An 18246-nucleotide genomic window follows, 5' to 3' on the forward strand; every position below is an offset into this window, starting at 1 on the left:
AGGTGGACAGCTACCGTCCCATTAGCCTCACCAACGTTCTTTGCAAGTTGCTTGAACGGATGGTGAGCCGGCGCTTGCATTGGGTACTGGAGTCTCGAGGCCTTCTGGCTCCATCTCAGGGTGGGTTCCGTAAAGGCCGCTCCGCCGCCGACAATCTGGTGAGCCTGGAGTCGGCCATCCGTACTGCCTTTTCCCGCCGTCAGCACCTGGTCGCTGTCTTTTTCGACATGCGGAAGGCGTACGATACGACGTGGCGTCATCACATTCTTTCTACGCTCCATGGATGGGGTCTTCGGGGTCCTCTGCCGATTTTTATCCGCAATTTTCTGTCGTGTCGTACCTTCCGCGTGCAAGTCGCGGCCTCGTATAGTTCCTCCCACGTCCAGGAGAACGGTGTGCCACAGGGCTCTGTTTTAAGTGTCTGTCTGTTTTTAATAGCCATTAACGGGCTTGCTGCGGCCGTGGGAAATTCTGTCTCCGCTTCCCTGTATGCTGACGACTTCTGCCTTTATTACAGCTCTACTGGCATTGCAGCTGTTGAACGTCAGCTACAGGGCGCTATCCGTAAGGCGCAGTCTTGGGCTGTAGCGCATGGGTTTCAGTTTTCGGCAGCCAAGACCCGCGTTATACATTTCTGCCGGCGCCGAACAGTCCATCCTGAGCCGCGGCTTTATCTTGCCGACGAACTCCTTGCTGTGGTGGAGACCCACAGGTTTTTGGGGGTGGTTTTTGATGCCCGGTTGACTTGGCTGCCTCATATCCAGCAGCTTAAACAGACGTGTTGGCGGCATCTAAACGCTCTGCGATGCTTGAGCCACACCCGCTGGGGAGCCGACCGCTCTACCCTGTTACGGCTCTACCAGGCGTTAATCCAGTCCCGTCTGGATTATGGGTGCCTGGCATATGGCTCAGCATCCCCGTCTGCGTTGCGGGTGCTGGACCCAATCCTCCACAGCGGGATACGCCTTGCCACTGGTGCTTTCCGCACCAGCCCTGTGGACAGCTTACTCGTGGAGGCAGGTGTCCCTCCACTGCGGTTCCGGCGCCAACGTTTGCTGGCCGCTTATGCTGCCCATGTTCTAAGCTCGCCCGGGCATCCTACCTATCGTCTCCTGTTCCCGCAGTCAGTCGTCCGTCTGCCGGAACGTCGGCCCCGGTCGGGTTGTCCGATCGCCATACGCGTCAAGGAGCTTCTCTCCGGGCTTGGGCTTGTCCCTGTTCCACCTCCTTTCCGGGCACTTCTGCGTACACCCCCGTGGTGCGTTCCTCGCCCTTGCCTTCGGCTAGACTTGGCACAGGGCTCGAAGGACTTAGTCCCTCCAGAGGCCTTCCGCCGCCGCTTTTATTCCATCCTGGCCACGTATCAGGGCTCTGGCATTGTTTACACCGACGGCTCGATGGTTGCTGGTCGAGTCGGGTATGCGCTCACTCTAGGGAACCATTCCGAACAACGTTCTTTGCCGGCTGGCTGCAGCGTTTACACTGCTGAGCTGGTCGCCATCTTTCGAGCCCTAGAGTATATCCGCTCCTGCTCAGGTGAGTCGTTCGTTATCTGTAGCGATTCCCTGAGCAGTTTACGAGCACTCGACCAGTGTTTTCCTCGTTCCCGTCTGGTGATGGCTATCCATGAGTCCCTGCATACTCTTGCGCGTTGCGGCCGCTCTGCGGTCTTCGTGTGGACCCCAGGCCATGTTGGGATCCCCGGCAACGAGAATGTTGACCGGCTGGCGAAAGAGGCGACTAGTGCACCACCTCTGGACGTTGGCCTCCCGGAGACCGATTTGCGGGCGTTCCTACGCCGCAAAATTCTGGACCTTTGGGACACTGAATGGCGCGCCCTGCCTTCACGCAACAAACTTCGGGCCATCAAGGGGGCTACCGGTGTGTGGCGCTCCTCCTTGCGGGTTTCTCGCAAGGAGTCTGTTGTCCTCTGCCGGCTGCGCATTGGGCACACTCGGCTTACCCACGGCCACTTATTGCGCCGTGAGGATGCGCCTCTATGTCGCTGCGGCTCCGTTTTATCCGTGGTTCATGTTTTATTGGAGTGTCCGTTTTTAGCTGCGCTCAGGCAGTCGTTCGCACTGCCTGCCTCGCTCCCTGCCCTTTTAACAGATGACCCGGCTATGGCTGACTTAGTTTTACGTTTTATTCGGGCAGGGGGTTTTTATTCTTTACTCTGAGTGTTTCTGTTTTTATCTTATTGTTTTGTGTTGATTCTGGCCTTTGGCCTCCGGTTTTAAACTGATTTTTTAATGTGTTTCCAGTGGTTGGCTTTTCCTTTTTTATTTCTCTGGTCGGCCAACCACCGTCACACTCTGTGTGCTTTTAGTTCGTTTTGTCTTGTCTTTGTTTCAGTTTCTCTTGTCCTGTATCGTCTGTGATCTCTTTTGTTCCTCGTTTTTATTCTCTGTGGGTGTTCTTTGTCTTTGGAAAAAGGGACCGATGACCATAGCAGTCTGGTCCCTTTAATCCCCCAAACCAACCAACCAATCAGAGCAACTGGGGTGGGTAACTGCCCTTAAAGGCAGAAAAATCAGCAAAGATAAACAGCATGAGGATGCAGAAGGCAAAGGAAACCACTGCATTAGAGGCACATAACTTGTATCCTCAGGACATGTGGCCTGTAAGTGAGTGTGTCATGATGACCTCTCCATTGGCAAAAGATTCTGGACTAGTCCCCTGTTCCAATCTCTGCGAGGGGATTGCCGTAGGGGAAGGTGACCGTGAGAAAAAGTTTCAATAATCAATGAAAGGATAACATTCTAAGAGTTTGGCCATTGAATTTCAGAAGTTCAAATGTGGCATGGAAGCTAGAAAATACTGAAAAGGGAAATGCAGAGGCTCAATCTAATTATAGTAGTAGTGGTGAGTGAAGGGAAATGAAAAAGACAAAGATTTTTGGTCAGATGAGTATATGGTAATACCAACAACAGCAGAAAATGGTATAACATAAGAATAATTTATTATGAATAGTGTGTGCCCCCTTGCAGGTCCGGGGGCTAGAATAGGTCAAAGGTATTACTGCCTGTCATAAGAGGCAACTAAAAGGAGTCTCATGCTTTTTGACCTTTGTGATGGTCCTCTGTAGGGTTTGACCTCCATTTTTCAAAATTTTCCTGACGAGCAAGCCAGTTGGGTAAGGGCACCTTACATGGTGCTTCGTGTCCATCGTGCATCGAGATATATAGCCAACTTCCTTGTTCTGGCATTGCAGTCCCACTCATCCTCCATCTCTTGGGTGAGGACACCTTTGTGATTGTTTTCCTCCACCCACTATGCAGTGTAGTTTTCTGCACCGATGATGACCATGGAATTCTTTGCACCTCATATCCAGCACTGTAGCATGTCCGTTGTGGTGGGGCTGCCATGTACCCTGTCGGTTGATGCCTCCACCGTTAACTCCCCACGTGTGCCAAGGAGTAGATGCCACTCACCCTGGGGCATCAGGACTCCCGGCAATGGCCATCATGCCAGGTGGCCTTTGCTGCGGCCGGGAGGTGCCCGTGCTCCCGCACCACCTACTTCGGGTGCAACAACCCCCCCCCCCCGTCCTCCCTCCCCAACCATCAGGGATTTCAGTCTCCACTTCTGAGCCAGAGAAGCGTAAGGCCTCTTCGGCTCCTCTCACCAGGAAGGGGTCCCTTTGGTCACTTTCTTCCAGGTTTCTGCTAGTGGGAAAGGTGACACCTGCCAGTGGCTGAAGAGCCCAAAAGCAGCTGGTTGTAGGGCTTCACACTCATCCTCAGTCCCAGAGACTAAATCAGTGAAGTCCTCCCAGCCAGGGAAACCCAAGGAACAGTGCGAGAAATCAGAAAAGAAGACCCCCAAGAACAAGGAACTTGTGGTGGTGCCCACACCACTGCTTCCTAAAAGCTCTGCTGGACCCTCACACACAATGGATATAGACTGCTCAGGCAAAAAGTCGGTGGCAGCAGGTGACCCTGAAGCATAAACTGCCTCATTGAACGTTCCAAGCCTTCCCAGTCGCACGCTGATGTCATCCTCCAGTGGAATTGCGGCAGTTTTTTGCACTGCCTGGCTGAGCTATGGCAACTGTTAAGCTTTACACCTGCTTTCTGCATTGCCCTCCAGGAAACCTGGTTCCCGGCAATGCAGACCCCTGCCCTCTGCAACTATAAGGGATATTACATGAACCGTAGCTATTATAATAGTGTCGGGTGGAGTTCACATTTATGTCGTAAACTCGGTCTGTAGTGAAAATGTGTGCCTTCAAACCCCTCTTGAAGCTGTGGCTGTCAGAATATGGATGACACTGGCAATAACTGTCTGCAACGTATATCTCTCTCCAGATGGTGCAGTACCCCTGAATGTATTAGATGCACTGATTTATCAACTCCCTAAACCTTTCCTACTTTTGGGAGATTTTAACGCCCATAACCCCTTGTGGGGTGGCACCGTGGTTACTGGCCGAGGCAGAGCTGTTGAAACTTTACTGACGCAATTCGATCTCTGCCTCCTAAATACTGGGCCCGCCACATATTTGAGTGTGGTTAGTTACTTGCGAATTGATTTATCAATTCGCAGCCCAGGACGTTTCCCATCTATCCACTGGAGATCACGTGACGACCTGTGTGGTAGTGACCACTTCCCCATCTTCCTGTCACTGCCCCTGCGTCAGGCCCACAGATGCCTGCCCAGATGGGCTTTAAACAAGGTGGATTGGGGAACTTTAACTTAAACTCTCCCTGACATGGTAACATCGATGTGACGGTTGAACAGGTGATCCCTCGCTCTTTAGTGTGCCCCCCCCCCCCCCCCCCCCCCCCGGGCGAGAAACAGTCCCTTGGTGGTCGCCGGAAATTACTGAGGCAGTTAGTTGGCAAGCTCTACAGTGACATGAGCGGCACTCTTTACAGTATCTGATAGCCTTTAAGCGGCTCCGTACCCGTGTATGCCAGCTTGTAAAACGACGGAAACAGGAGTGTTGGTAGAGGTAAGTGTCGACCATTGGGTGCCATATGTCACCTTCCCATGTCTGGACAGAGATCAGATGTCTTTTTGGGTACCAGACCCCAACAGGTATCCCTGGTGTTACCGTCAATGGCGTGCTCTGTACCGACGCAAATGCGAATGCCGAGCACTATGTTTGAACCTCTGCGTTGGAGAACTACACCCCAGCCTTTTGCACCCTGAAACGGTGAGTGGAAAGTAAAGTCCTCTCATTCACTACACGCCACAGTGAACCCTTTAACGCTCCATTTATGGAGTGGGAGCTCCTCAGCGCACTTGCACATTGACCCGGCACAGCTCGTGGGCCGGATTGGATCCACATTCAGATGATCTCTCTTCTGACTACAAGTGCCATTTCCTCATCATCTTCAACTAGATCTGGTGTGATGGCCTCTTTTCATCGCAAGGCGGGAGAACACTGTCGTTCCACTGCTCAAACCCAGTAAAAAACCCCTTGATGCGGATAGTAATCGGCCCATCGGCCCTACCGACGTTCTTTATAAGCTGCTGGAACATATTGTGTGTTGGTTGTTGAGTTGGGAGATGGAGTCACATGGCCTACTAGCTCCATGTCAGGGTCTCCACTTATCCAAAACTTCCTCTAGCTCCGTACTCTGTGTCCAGGTTGGTGCCTCCCATAATCCGCCCCCCCCTCCCTCATATTCAGGAGAATGGCATTCCTCGGGGCTCCGTATTGTGTGTATCTCAATTTTGTAGTGCCAATCAACGGCTTAGCAGCAGCTGTAGGGCTGTCGGTCTCCCCTTCTCTGTATGCAGATGGCTTCTACATTTTGTACTGCTCCTCCAGTACTGGTGTTGCTGAGCAGCACCTGCAGGATGCCATTCACAAGGCACAGTCATGGGCGCTAGCCCACAGCTTCCAGTTTTTTGCCGCAAAGTTGTGTGTCGTGCACTTCTGTCAGCGTCGTACCATTCGTCCGGAACCTGAACTTTCTTGTTGATGATCCACTCACTGTAGTGGGGATATAGTGATTCTTAGGACATCCAGAAGCTCAATTGACTTAGTCAGCGTAAGCAGAAGTGCTGGCAGCATCTCAGTGCCCTCCGCTGCCTGAGCAACACCAACTAGGGTGCAGATCGCTCTACGCTGCTGCAGCTCTACAGAGCCCTTGTTCAATCCTGCCTTCACTATGGGAGTCCGGTTTACGGCTCGGTGGTGCCCTCAGCATTGCATTTAGTCAACCCAGTGCACCACTGTGGCATTTGCCTAGCGACAGGAGCTTTTAGAAAGAGTCGTGTGACCAGTGTCCTGGTGGAGGCCGGAGTCCCTCGATTGTGGATCTGATGTGCACAACTGCTTGACAGTTTTGTTGCACACATTCGTAGCTCCTCTGAGCATCTGAATTACTGTCTTCTTTTCCCGCATGCAGCAGTTTACCTCCCGCATCAGCGGCCAACATTACGGCTCACGATTTCGGTTCGCGTGTGATCCCTTCTCTCTGAACTGGAGTCCTTCTCTTTACCATCTCTGCTTGAGGTCCATTCACGTACACCTCCACAGTGTATACCTCAGCCGAAACGTTGTCTGGACCTTTTGCACGGCCCTAAGGACCATTTTAACACCGACGCTCTCCGCTGTCGCTTCCTCTCAATTCTTGACGTGTACTGGGACTCTGAAGTTGTTTACTCGATGGCTGATGGTAATGTTAGCTTCGCCTATGTTCAGAGACCATATTGAACAGCATTCCTTGCCTGCCAGCTGCAGTGTATTTACTGCAGAGCTGGTGGCCATATCTCATCCACTTTAGTACATTCGTTCCTGTTCTGGTAAGCAGTTTCCTCTGTTCTGACTCCCTGAGCAGCTTACGAGCTACCGACCAGTGCTACCCTCACCATCCTTTAGTAGCAAACATGCAGGAGGCCACGTCTGCCTGGGAACGGTCCACTTGTTCAGTGGTGTTTGTGTGGACCCCAGGACACGTTGAAATCACAGGTAACGAACTTGTTGACAGGCTATGCGGAAACCTCCCCTGGAGATGGATATCTCTAATGAAACTGCCCTGCGTTCTGTCTTATGTCGCAAGGTTTTTCAGCTTTGGGAGACGGAGTGACATAACAGTATGCACAACAAACTGTGTGTCATTAAGGAGACTGCGAATATGTGGAAGTCTTCCCTGCGGGCCTCTTGCATAGAATCAGTTGTTCTTTGTCGACTCCGTATCGGCCGTACGTGGCTCACACCTAGTTACCTCCTCCGTCATGAGGACCCACCTCAATATCGGTGTGGCTTCCAAATTACAGTTGTCCACCTCTTGCTGGACTGCCCACTTTTTGCTGCTCTGTGGCGGACTTTTAAATTTCCCAGCACCCTACCTTCGGTGTTAGGCGACAATGCTCCAACAGTAGCTCTAGTTCTATGTTCTATTTGTGAGGGTGTGTTTTATCATTTGATATGAGTTTTAGGGTATGTCCTTTGTCCCTCTGTGTCCTCCACTGTACGGCTTTTAGGGTGGTGGTTTTAATGTAATACAGAGTGGTTTGCTTCTCCTTTCTATTCTCATGATCAGCCAGCCATGGTAATCTGCATTCTAGTTTCTAATTTATTTTTTCTACTTCAGTAATTATCGTAAACCTCTTTCGGTCTCACTTTGACTCGGACACACAAACAAGTGATCATTACTTAGTTTCTGGAATATGACAGTTTTGTCTCCTGTTAGGATTTTGTATCGACATCTTGCTTCCCGTTGATAGAATTTTTTAAGCATTTCCTTACAGTAATTGACACTTAAGTTTTGTGGCATTTGTTGGGAACAGATCTTTTTCATAGCTAGATGTTAATGCAAAATCAAATACATTGCAGTCTCATCGTGCCTTGGGATGTATCACAATAAGTCGTGTGCCAGTCCTTTCGGATCTCATCTTAACATAATTTACTTCTCACAGAATCGTGTTTGTGATGAATTGTAAACAGCCATCTGTGAAGGTGATTATCAAAAGTTGAACAATAGGATTTGAGGCACGGTTGTTGATTTTGGCCATTACAAAAATTGTAAAGTCGTATAACAAATCTCTCACACACAATTTCCATTTTTCGCAAGTTTCCTTAAATGCAAGCTGAAAAACCTTAGCCAGTTTCTGGTGAGCTGCTAGAATGAGTACGATACAACTGGTGTCGTGCTGAAGTGGGGTTGATTGGTTGTGATGACACAGTTCTGTAGCAGTAGCCTGAAGTCTAGTTTAGGGTGAAAGGTGATAACTTGGTCGAGTTGATGAAAGCAATGAAAGTGAATGCTAAGTAAAGGTTGTTGTAAGACTGGCATCTAGTATAGTCTAGGTTCATATTTGTTTGTATTTAAACAGTTCACTACAGCCGAACACTGGTTGTGCTGTTGTCATTCTAGTTGTTCGTCTGTTTCTGAGCTGTTTTTTCTAACAGTAACAAATGAAAAACTTTAAAACAGTGGTAACTGTGCATTTCACTAGGTGACACTACTGTGCTGTGTAATTTGCTAAATATTTGTAAATACCCTGATATTTTCTGATGTCTTGTAACTTTTGTATTTATATTATTTCTTTGACTATTAACTTTTATTTTTAACACGGCAAACCAATCGTAATAGCATGTTGTACTATCCAGTGTGTGTAATCCACAAATACGACCAATCATAGAAGAGATGATGATGCGCATCCGTCCAGAAGAGGAGGTGAAGATGATACGGAGACGTGTGGCTATGAGTGAAATGAAAAAGAAGTCTGAATCTGATGAAAAAAATGTAAGTTTGCACTATTTTAAAAAAGTCTCTGTGGTGATTATTTGCTGTTATATATTGTTAGAGGTCTAGTCGTAACAGATCTTCCTATCCATTCTTTTTGCATTAGCGTTACCGTTACTGATACAGCTGTGATTTTCATCTGTACTTTATCATTCATAGACTACTTGAGCAGATAGCATCAGACCAGATCTATCTTATTCTCTTTTTATGTATGTGCTTATTTAACCCAGAAATTGTCATGATGGTGTAAGATGTCTCACCATAACACTATGAATACAAGTAGCTCCAGTACACATGCACACAGAATGTTTTATGAGGCTAGGACAGTTGGTTAGCTGTGGTCTTGTTGAAGGCACATATCTGGTATTTGCCTGAAGTGATTTAGGAAAATGACAAAAAGCCAAAATCTGGGCGACAGGACAGAGCAAACTATTCCCGAAGATGAACTCGGTGTCTGTACAACTGCAATGCTTCATTCAGTTGGTTCCAGTTGTTCATTGTTCTTATGTTAATTACATAACCTGCATGTACTCCCTCGATGGTAATATAGGTGAGCCATAATGGTGTGGTTAAGATTTGGGAAATCCAAGAATCTTGGGTTGTTGCCAGATTGTAATCAGTCACTTTCTGCTGCAAGCCTCGGTTCCACTTCAGTGTTCGGTGTGGCAGTGAAATGTTACATGTCTCAGTGATTGGGTATTTTTCATAACAGTCTGTATGCCATGTTCTGAGTGAGCAGACTATTATTTCAATAGCTCTGTCTGCAACAAATTTCAGCTGGTAATAGCGAATATACTGTTAATGATTTATTAGAGGAGGAGATGCACTTGGATCGTAAGAAGAGATTCCAAAATCGGATATTGGGTTTTAAGGCATACCCAGATGCAGATACTCGGATCACGATTGAGTAATGAAGAGTAGAGAGAAGTGTAAGATAATCTTCTGGAAGAATCAAAGTGGAAGGAGTTGGATACTGAAGCACTGAGGATGGGCGAGATGTGTTAGAGGTTATCTAAGGCTGTAGATGCTGTGACAAAAAATTCACAGTAGGCAGTTCAGTTGAAGAGGAATGAACTTTTCAAAAAAGGGCAGTCACTTAAGTTGAACAGACAGACATAAAGGCAACGAAAGTGACTGTAAAGAAATGTTGGGTTACAGAAGAAATACAGGGTGAGCACAAAGTCTTGCCCTGATCATAAAAAATTATAACAGAATAACCATTTGTCATAATAAGTTATATTTGATGCTGTTACATAGGCTAGTGTTACTAGTTGTTGCGACCAGTAGATGGTGCTAGTGCTCCACAACACCAATGCGGTCTGTTAGGTCACGTTAATTGCTGGAGAAATGGCATCAGAGCAGGTGAAAGAGCAGTGTGTGCTTTCTTTTCACAAAACGAAATCACCAGTCGGTGTTCGGCGTAAATTTCGGGCTTCTTATGGACGCAGCCCTCCTGACTTTAAATCGGTAAAGCGAGGTATGCAAAGTTTAACGAAACGGGCAGTGTTGAAGATCGTCCTCGAAGTGGCAGGCCTTGTGTAAGTGATGCAACTGTTGATAGTGTTAGACAATCATTTCGACAGAGTCCGTCTAAATCGACTCGTCGAGCTCCTTGTGAACTTCAAATATCGCAAGCAAGTGTGGTGAAGATTCTTCATGAAAGGCTTAGGTTGTGTGCTTACAAAGTGCAAATTTTGCAGGCCTTGCAACCGAATGATTTGCTGACACATGCTGAATTTGCAGCTGAGATTCTAAACAGGATTGATGGTGCTAATGATTACTTAAATCGCATATTCTTTACTGATGTATCCACCTTTCGTGTCAGTGGAATGGTCAAGAGGCATAATGTCCATACAAGGGGTTCAGAGTCTCTACATGCTACTGTACAGTTACTGTGAAACAGTGAAAAAATGAATGTTTGGTGTGGCCTCATGCATAACAAGGTTTTTGGTCTGTTTTTCATCACGCAAAAATCCATTACCGCTAACATTTACTTCCATGTTTGGCAACAGTTCATTGCCACACAGTTAGAAGAATATAGACCGTGGATACTTTTCCAGCAAGATGGAGCACCCCCCATTGGGCTTTGATGGTGCGTGATTTCCTGGATGAAACATTTCCGGATCGGTGGCTTGCAAAGAACGGTCCAACACCCTGGCCACCCTGCTCTCCAGATATTACGCCCCTTCACCTTTTTTTCTGGGGCTATATCGAGGACAGTCTTCGTCACACCAGTTGCTGACATTGATGAACTGAAGGCTAGGATACAAGTTGCTGTGGATACCGTGACAGAATACATGTTACGAAACACCTGGTGGGAATGTGAATACCACCTCAACATTCTCCAAGCTACCGAGGGAGCACACATTGTGGTTTACTAACATAAGTGGTCTAAAAAAACTAGTAACTATGTAACGGCATCAAATGTAAATTATTATGTACTTTCAACATAGCAGCACAGTCAGCAATTGTGATAATCTAATATATAAGAAACTATCAGCCTCGATTGTGGTAATGAAACAAACCTTTACCTAGGTTTCAGCCCAAATAATTGAGGCTTCTTCAGAAGATGCACCTGAATCTATAATTTGTCTAAGAGGGCATGGTCTAGAAATAAGACATGCCCTCTTAGACAAATTATAGATTCAGGTATATATTCTGAAGACAGGTCAATTATTTGGGCTGAAACCTAGGTAAAGATTGGTTTCATTACCGCTATCAAGGCTGATAGTTTCTTATATATTAGTAAATTATTATGTCAAATGGTTATTCTGTAATTGTTTTAATCATAGCTGCACTAGTTGGAACACTCTCCCATAACCTCCAGGCCTCGATCTTCCCTAATTGCTGTCCTCCATCTGCCTCTGCCCACTTCTCTTCTCCCCCTCTGTAGCACTGCACACCAGTGTGCATGGGTCAGTGAAGTGGTGAAATGCACCTATTCTAAACTCGCCAAATTACTTGTGCTCGAGCTACAGAAAGTGGTATTAGTTGGGGTAATTCACTGATGACTTAAGGGAATTGCTTCAGATGTATGAACACATAGGCTAAGAAGTGCACTGACCAGTGAAGGAGGTTATTGAGAGTAACATAGTACTTTTTAATTTCATTTATCTTCAGTAAAATTTGTAAGCAAATGTGGTGCCATATTATGTCTGAATTACCTTCATTCAAATATTTCTTGGAATAGTCTTTCGCCGGCCGGAGTGGCCGTGCGGTTCTAGGCGCTACAGTCTGGCGTCGGGCAACCGCTACAGTCACAGGTTCGAATCCTGTCTCGGGCATGGATGTGTAGGATGTCCTTAGGTTAGTTAGGTTCAATTAGTTCTAAGTTCTAGGTGACTGATGACCTCAGAAGTTAAGTCGCATAGTGCTTAGAGCCTTTTGAATCAATAGTCTTTCATTGTGACATTCTCAACCATTTTGTTTCAAATACTACTTCCAAATCAGTTTAAAGTTGATGTGACATGCTTTTGGTTTTGGCTGACACTATTTTTGAATACTGAGGCGAGTATTTTTTGTACTGTAGAACAATAAAAATTCATTAGTAAATTTGTTGTGAGCTACTTACCTTTCCTTCATACTGTGTTCTAATAACTTTCCTCAGTATAAATAAAATATATAGTAAATTATTACATATTCCTGTTGTTACAGAGTATTAATATTGAACATGCTATTCATATTGAACATTATACTGGGTGTACATAAAGTCCAGGAACACTTTAAATTATTTATTGCACACGAACTAAATATTGTACAGATGTCATGCATATTGCATTTTGAAGAGAAATTCTGAAAGGTGTGTTTTTTTGCAAGCATTGAGTATGCAAACCGTGAGTGACTCGGCAGATGTCAATATGGTAATAGAATTCTTGCCATGCCCGTACCAGTGTGGCAGTCACTTCTTGTATTATCCCGGAGCTCTTCTACGTTGAGTGGTAGAAGCAGTACGTACACCAGATCATTAATTTGTCCCCATAGAAAAAAAAGTCTCACAGTGTGATTTGGCGATTGGGGAAGCCATTTCATGAAGCAGCTGTCCCCTTCTGTAACACGGCGTGTTTTGGCTAGCACTGACTATTGGCAAATTGCCAAACTACACTATGGCTGTATATGTGGGGGGGGGGGGGGGGGGGGGAGAGGGAGAGAGACTTTCAGTTTGTCTTCAAAATGACATATGTATGATATCTGTACAGTGTTTGGTTCTTGTGCAATAAATAATTGAAAGTGTTCCCGGACGTGATGTACACCCTGTATTCATATTTCTTAGCAAACTTGTTTACAATGCTAGCTCAACGTGTAATAACCACCATTAAATCGAGTGGCAACTAAAAGTGTTTAATTAGCAGCCATGGAAGTTAGATAAATAAAACTTGCTCTCACATACAACAAAAAATTACTTCTGGAAAATTTGTAATTTCAACCTGGAAATCTCTGAAATTGTATGATGAGTCATCACCTTGAGCTTTTTTGCATGTTGATTGTTTTCCATATTTCTCAGCACTGACACAGTTTACTAAATTTATTGAAAATATTTATATAGTATGTCTGTCTTCCATAAACAGCTATCTGATGACTGAAACTGGTCTATCAGTCCAGTTGTCATTACATTGAAGTCAAACCCACAAAAATAACAACTAATTATTAATAATGCTGCATTTTATTTCTTGCAGTCAAAGGAAGAAGAAAGGTTAGCATTGCTAAGAGAATACAAAGCATTAAAAATGGAAGTCCAGGAAAAGAAAGCAAAGGAATTAGCACAAAAGGAGAGGATAGAATCTCTTAAAAGAGAGATCAAAGAAAAACGTACGTCTTTTCCAATGTTGGTTAGTTAATGCCTTGTAATATGCAATAGTTGATTTTAATTATTGTTAATATTACTATTACTCGTAGTGTTTCAATATTTATACCACCATACTGCTGAAATTCAGTCCCAGTAGTGATCATTCAAATGGTGTCATAAACTGTTTTTGAGAGTGTGCTACAGAAAGTGCTAAAGTTGGAGACAAATGTCTGAGAATTCAGGCAAAGGAATTGCTAAAAGTATATAGACATGGGCACCATTAAAAGGACAGACTGCTTAAATACTACTTTGATGGTTGCTAGAAGTTTTTCCTTTACTGTAGTGTAAATGATGTGCTGCTACTCTGTCAGAAGATTATAGGCATCTTTGCAATCATCCAATATCTTTCTTAGAAGCAGAGCCACATGACATCATCTGAAAATCTTTTTGGAAGGTTTCACATCCACATATATGCATTATTCCATCCAGGAATTTCCAGTGTTATGCATTCCCACATGTTGCATGATGTTGAAGAGAGAGCGGGGAGGGGGGGGGGGGGGGGGTTGAGAGAGAGAGAGAGAGAGAGAGAGAGAGAGAGAGAGAGAGAGAGAGAGAGAGAGAGAGAGACTGACTGACTGACTGACTGACTGACTGAAGGTCATCAGTAAAGAACATGTAACTAACATTTCACAATTTGTTGTGATCAACCATAAAGGAACTAGTAGTACATTGGTAATAAAACATACATGCATAATAAATATACTCATTTCAAAGATGTTTCCTTTTCAGTGTATTATACTTGAACTATCTTCTCTACCGTGATCAATTCGATGAGATGATAGGAGTTATACAGTTGCTCTCAGATCCGCAGCACTGTAGCAGATGTGATTTCATGTCAACATCTAGATAGTTCTTTGCTCCAGGAATGCATCATTGTTTCACTTTTTGTCTTCATTTTACAACTCCTTTTAGACACATTCATTGTGATCAACCATTCTTCAGAGACCTTTAATGTGTGACAAAATTAGTGTTGCTTGCAAATGTCAAATTTTTGAATTGTTCTCCTTGCATTTTGATTCCTTTGCCAAATTTTTCTGTTGTCCTCCACTGCTTGTTCAGTCTACCTATTGAATAGCATTGGGGATAGGCTACAAACCTGATTCACTCCATTCTTGATCACTGCTTCCCTTTCGTGTCCTCAGACTCACAGCTGCATTCTGGTTTTTATAAAAGTTGTAAATAGTCTTTTGCTCCCTTTTTTAATTATACAACTTTCAGTATTTCAAATAGTGTATTCCAGTCAAATTTGTCAAAAGAATTTATGTAAATCTACAAATGCTATAAACACTGATTTGCCTTTCTTTAACCAATCTTCTAAGATAAATGGCAGGATCAGTATTGCCTCATATGGTCCTACATTTCTCCAGGGAGATGTGATTATTCAGAAGTAATGACAAGGATGGGCTTTCTGTAAGTTCTGGTAGAAGTCTTGTCTGTATGTAGCCACTTTGTCAGTGACATTGTTGTCAAGGTTATGCAGTGCACACAGCCAAAGAAAGTGTCAGGACTGTTTGACTGGTGAAATGAAAGCTTTGAAAAAACTTGACTAATGCCAAATGAAAAGGCAGAGTAACAGGCGGAATATAATGCCCAATTAAGTCCCACCTCCAAGGTGTCATTGAGGCAAACAGTATCACTTTTGTGAGGAGTGCCAAAGACAATCACACAGTTGGCTATGGTGCTGAGTCTTCTCCCCACCCCACCCCCCACCCCCTCCCCTTTTCCCCACAGCATGACACAGCAGGTAATGTCTGTTTGCCATGGGAATTAAAGGTGACAATGTCAGCTTGTCCTCAGGAAATGTAATCTGTCATTTTTGTATTGGCCTAGTCTGCAATTTCGTAGACACAGCCTTTGATCCCGTAAAAGCATTATAACTGCCATATTTTGAAGGTAAAAACAGTCACTCGGCAATCTACACATTGTGATTTCACTATTTCTTGGTTGACATTGCGTGATGGGCTAACAGCTTGAAAGTAAGGAAATTATTCAGTATTATGTGAATGAAAAGGTGTATACAGGGTTGTCCATTGATCGTGACTAGGCCAAATATCTCATGAAATGAGCGTCAAACGAAAAAACTACAAAGAACGAAACTTGTTTAGCTTGAAAGGGGAAACCAGACGGCACTATGGTTGGCTCGCTAGATGGCGCTGCCATAGATCAAACAGATATCAACTGTGTTTTTTTAAATAGGAACCCCCATTTTTTATTACATATTCATGTAGTATGTACAGAAATATGAATGTTTTAGTTGGACCACTTTTTTCGCTTTGTAATAGATGGCGCTGTAATAGTCACAAACGTATAAGTACGTGGTATCACGTAACTTTCCGCCAGTGCGAATGGTATTTGCTTCGGGATGCATTACCTGTGTTAAAATGGACTGTTCACAAATTGCGGAAAAGGTTGATATCGTGTTGACGTATGGCTATTGTGATCAAAATGCCCAATGGGCGTGTGCTATGTATGCTGCTCAGTATCCTGGACGACATCATCCAAGTGTCCAGACCATTCGCCAGATAGTTACCTTATTTAAGGAAACAGTGTTCAGCCACATGTGAAACGTCAACCACGACCTGCAACAAATGATGATGCCCAAGTAGGTGTTGTAGCTGCTGTTGTGGCTAATCTGCACATCAGTAGCAGACAAATTGAGCGAGAATCGGGTAGCAGACAAATTGAGCGAGAATTGGGAAGCTCAAAAACATCTGTGTTGAGAATGCTACATCAACATCAATTGCACCCGTACCATATTTCTGTGCACCAGGAATTACATGGCAACGACTTTGAACGTCGTATACAGCTCTGCCACTGGGCACAAGAGAAATTACGGGATGATGACAGATTTTTGCACGTGTTCTATTTTACGACGAAGCGTCATTCACCAACATTGGTAACGTAAACCGGCATAATGTGCACTATTGGGCAACGGAAAATCCACAGTGGCTCTGAAAAGTGGTACATCAGTGACCTTGGCGGGTTAATGTATGGTGTGGCATTATGGGAGCAAGGATAATTGGCCCCCATTTTATCGATGGCAATCTGAATGGCGCAATGTATGCTGATTTCCTACGTAATGTTCTACCGATGTTACTACAAAATGTTTATCTGCATGACAGAATGGCAATGTACTTCCAACATGATGGATGTCCGGCACATAGCTGGCGTGCGGTTGAAGCGGTATTGAATAGCATATTTCATGACAGGTGGATTGGCCGTCGAAGCACCATACCGTGGCCCGCACGTTCACCAGATCTGACGTCTCCGGATTTATGTCTGTGGGGAAAGTTGTAGGATATTTGCTATCGTGATCCACCGACAACGCCTGACAACATGCGTCAGTGCATTGTCAATGCATATGCGAACATTACGGAAGGCGAACTACTTGCTGTTGAGAGGAATGTTGTTACAGGTATTGCCAAATGCATTGAGGTTGACTGACATGATTTTGAGCATTTATTGCATTAATGTGGCATTTACAGGTAATCATGCTGTAACAGCATGCATTCTCAGAAATAAGTTCACAAAGGTACATCTATCACATTCGAGCAACTGAAATAAAATGTTCAAATGTACCTACGTTCTGTATTTTAATATAAAAAACCTACCGGTTACTAACTGTTCGTCTAAAATTGAGCCATATGTTTGTGACTATTACAGCACCATCTATCACAAAGTGGTCCAACTAAAACATTCATATTTCTTTACGTACTACACAAATATGTAATAAAAAGTGGGGGTTCCTATTTTAAAAAATGCAGTTGATATCTATTTTACCTATGGTAGTGCCGTCTAGCGGGCCAACCATAGCGCCATCTGGTTTCCCCCTTCAAGCTAGACAAGTTTCGTTCGTTGTAGTTCTTTTGTTTGATGCTTATTTCGAGAGATATTTGGCCCAGTCATGATCAATGGACCACCCTGTATAGTTGAAGCTTACATTTGTACTGGCTCATAAAATTGTTCAAACACTGCCTAAATATTTAGCACTCTATGAAAGAGTAATATTCAGAAGTTGGTAACAAAATGGTGATGCAGCGGTGTCTTATTCTGATTGTAACTGTAAGTCTTCTGTTAGTAATATGGAGCTGGTTGTTTAATAGGACCGTACCAAGACATTAGTTTTCAGGACAATGAAAAACATGAAACACTGCATAAAAATTCCCCCCAGGGGGTCCACAACTCTTTTGTGGATACGTGCGTAGCGAGCACGGGACCCCGAGCTAATGTGGCCTTCCTTCCTTTCCGGGCTGCATACCTTCCCATTCCGCATCCTTCCCCATCCCTATCTTCGCCCCTCCTCCCCTCACCTCTGGCTCTTTCCTTCCCTTTCTCCCCATCTGGGAGTATGGTTTGTGCCTACGTCCGGAGACGGACGCTCGTAAATGTACTGCATTCTTCGCCTTTCTTGCTTTTATGTCTTCTTCCTTCCTTTGTCCTTCCCTTTTTCCTTACCTCTTCTCTTTCCCTTTTCTCCGCTGCAGCGTTTGAGACCTCTCTTCTTTCCTTTCCCTTTCTCTTTCTTCCTCCCTGTGCGTGTCTGAAGGCCGACCCACGCCCTTCGTGCGTAGCCGGTGACGGGGTAACGCATAATTCCCCGCCCCGGGTAGACAGGTAGGACACGTACGTACCCCCTGGTAACGGCCAGGCCCAGGGAGGGGTGATTACCCGAGCTGATACCTTCCGAAAATGCCGATT

The 18246-nt window shown here is 44.9% G+C and overlaps 1 protein-coding gene across 1 annotated transcript in view; it reads left to right on the forward strand.

The window, feature by feature from the left end:
• LOC126143137 (disks large homolog 5-like) overlaps nucleotides 1-18246 on the forward strand; it is a 90242-nt gene that overhangs the window by 16536 nt on the left and 55460 nt on the right. Inside the window, exons 2-3 of the mRNA XM_049915348.1 lie at nucleotides 8570-8705; nucleotides 13379-13511. Coding sequence (XP_049771305.1) covers nucleotides 8607-8705; nucleotides 13379-13511 — 232 coding nt within the window. The 5' untranslated portion in view covers nucleotides 8570-8606. The remainder of the gene's footprint in view (nucleotides 1-8569; nucleotides 8706-13378; nucleotides 13512-18246) is intronic.

The sequence above is a fragment of the Schistocerca cancellata genome, unplaced genomic scaffold, assembly GCF_023864275.1.
Source record: "Schistocerca cancellata isolate TAMUIC-IGC-003103 unplaced genomic scaffold, iqSchCanc2.1 HiC_scaffold_782, whole genome shotgun sequence".
NCBI lineage: Eukaryota > Metazoa > Arthropoda > Insecta > Orthoptera > Acrididae > Schistocerca > Schistocerca cancellata.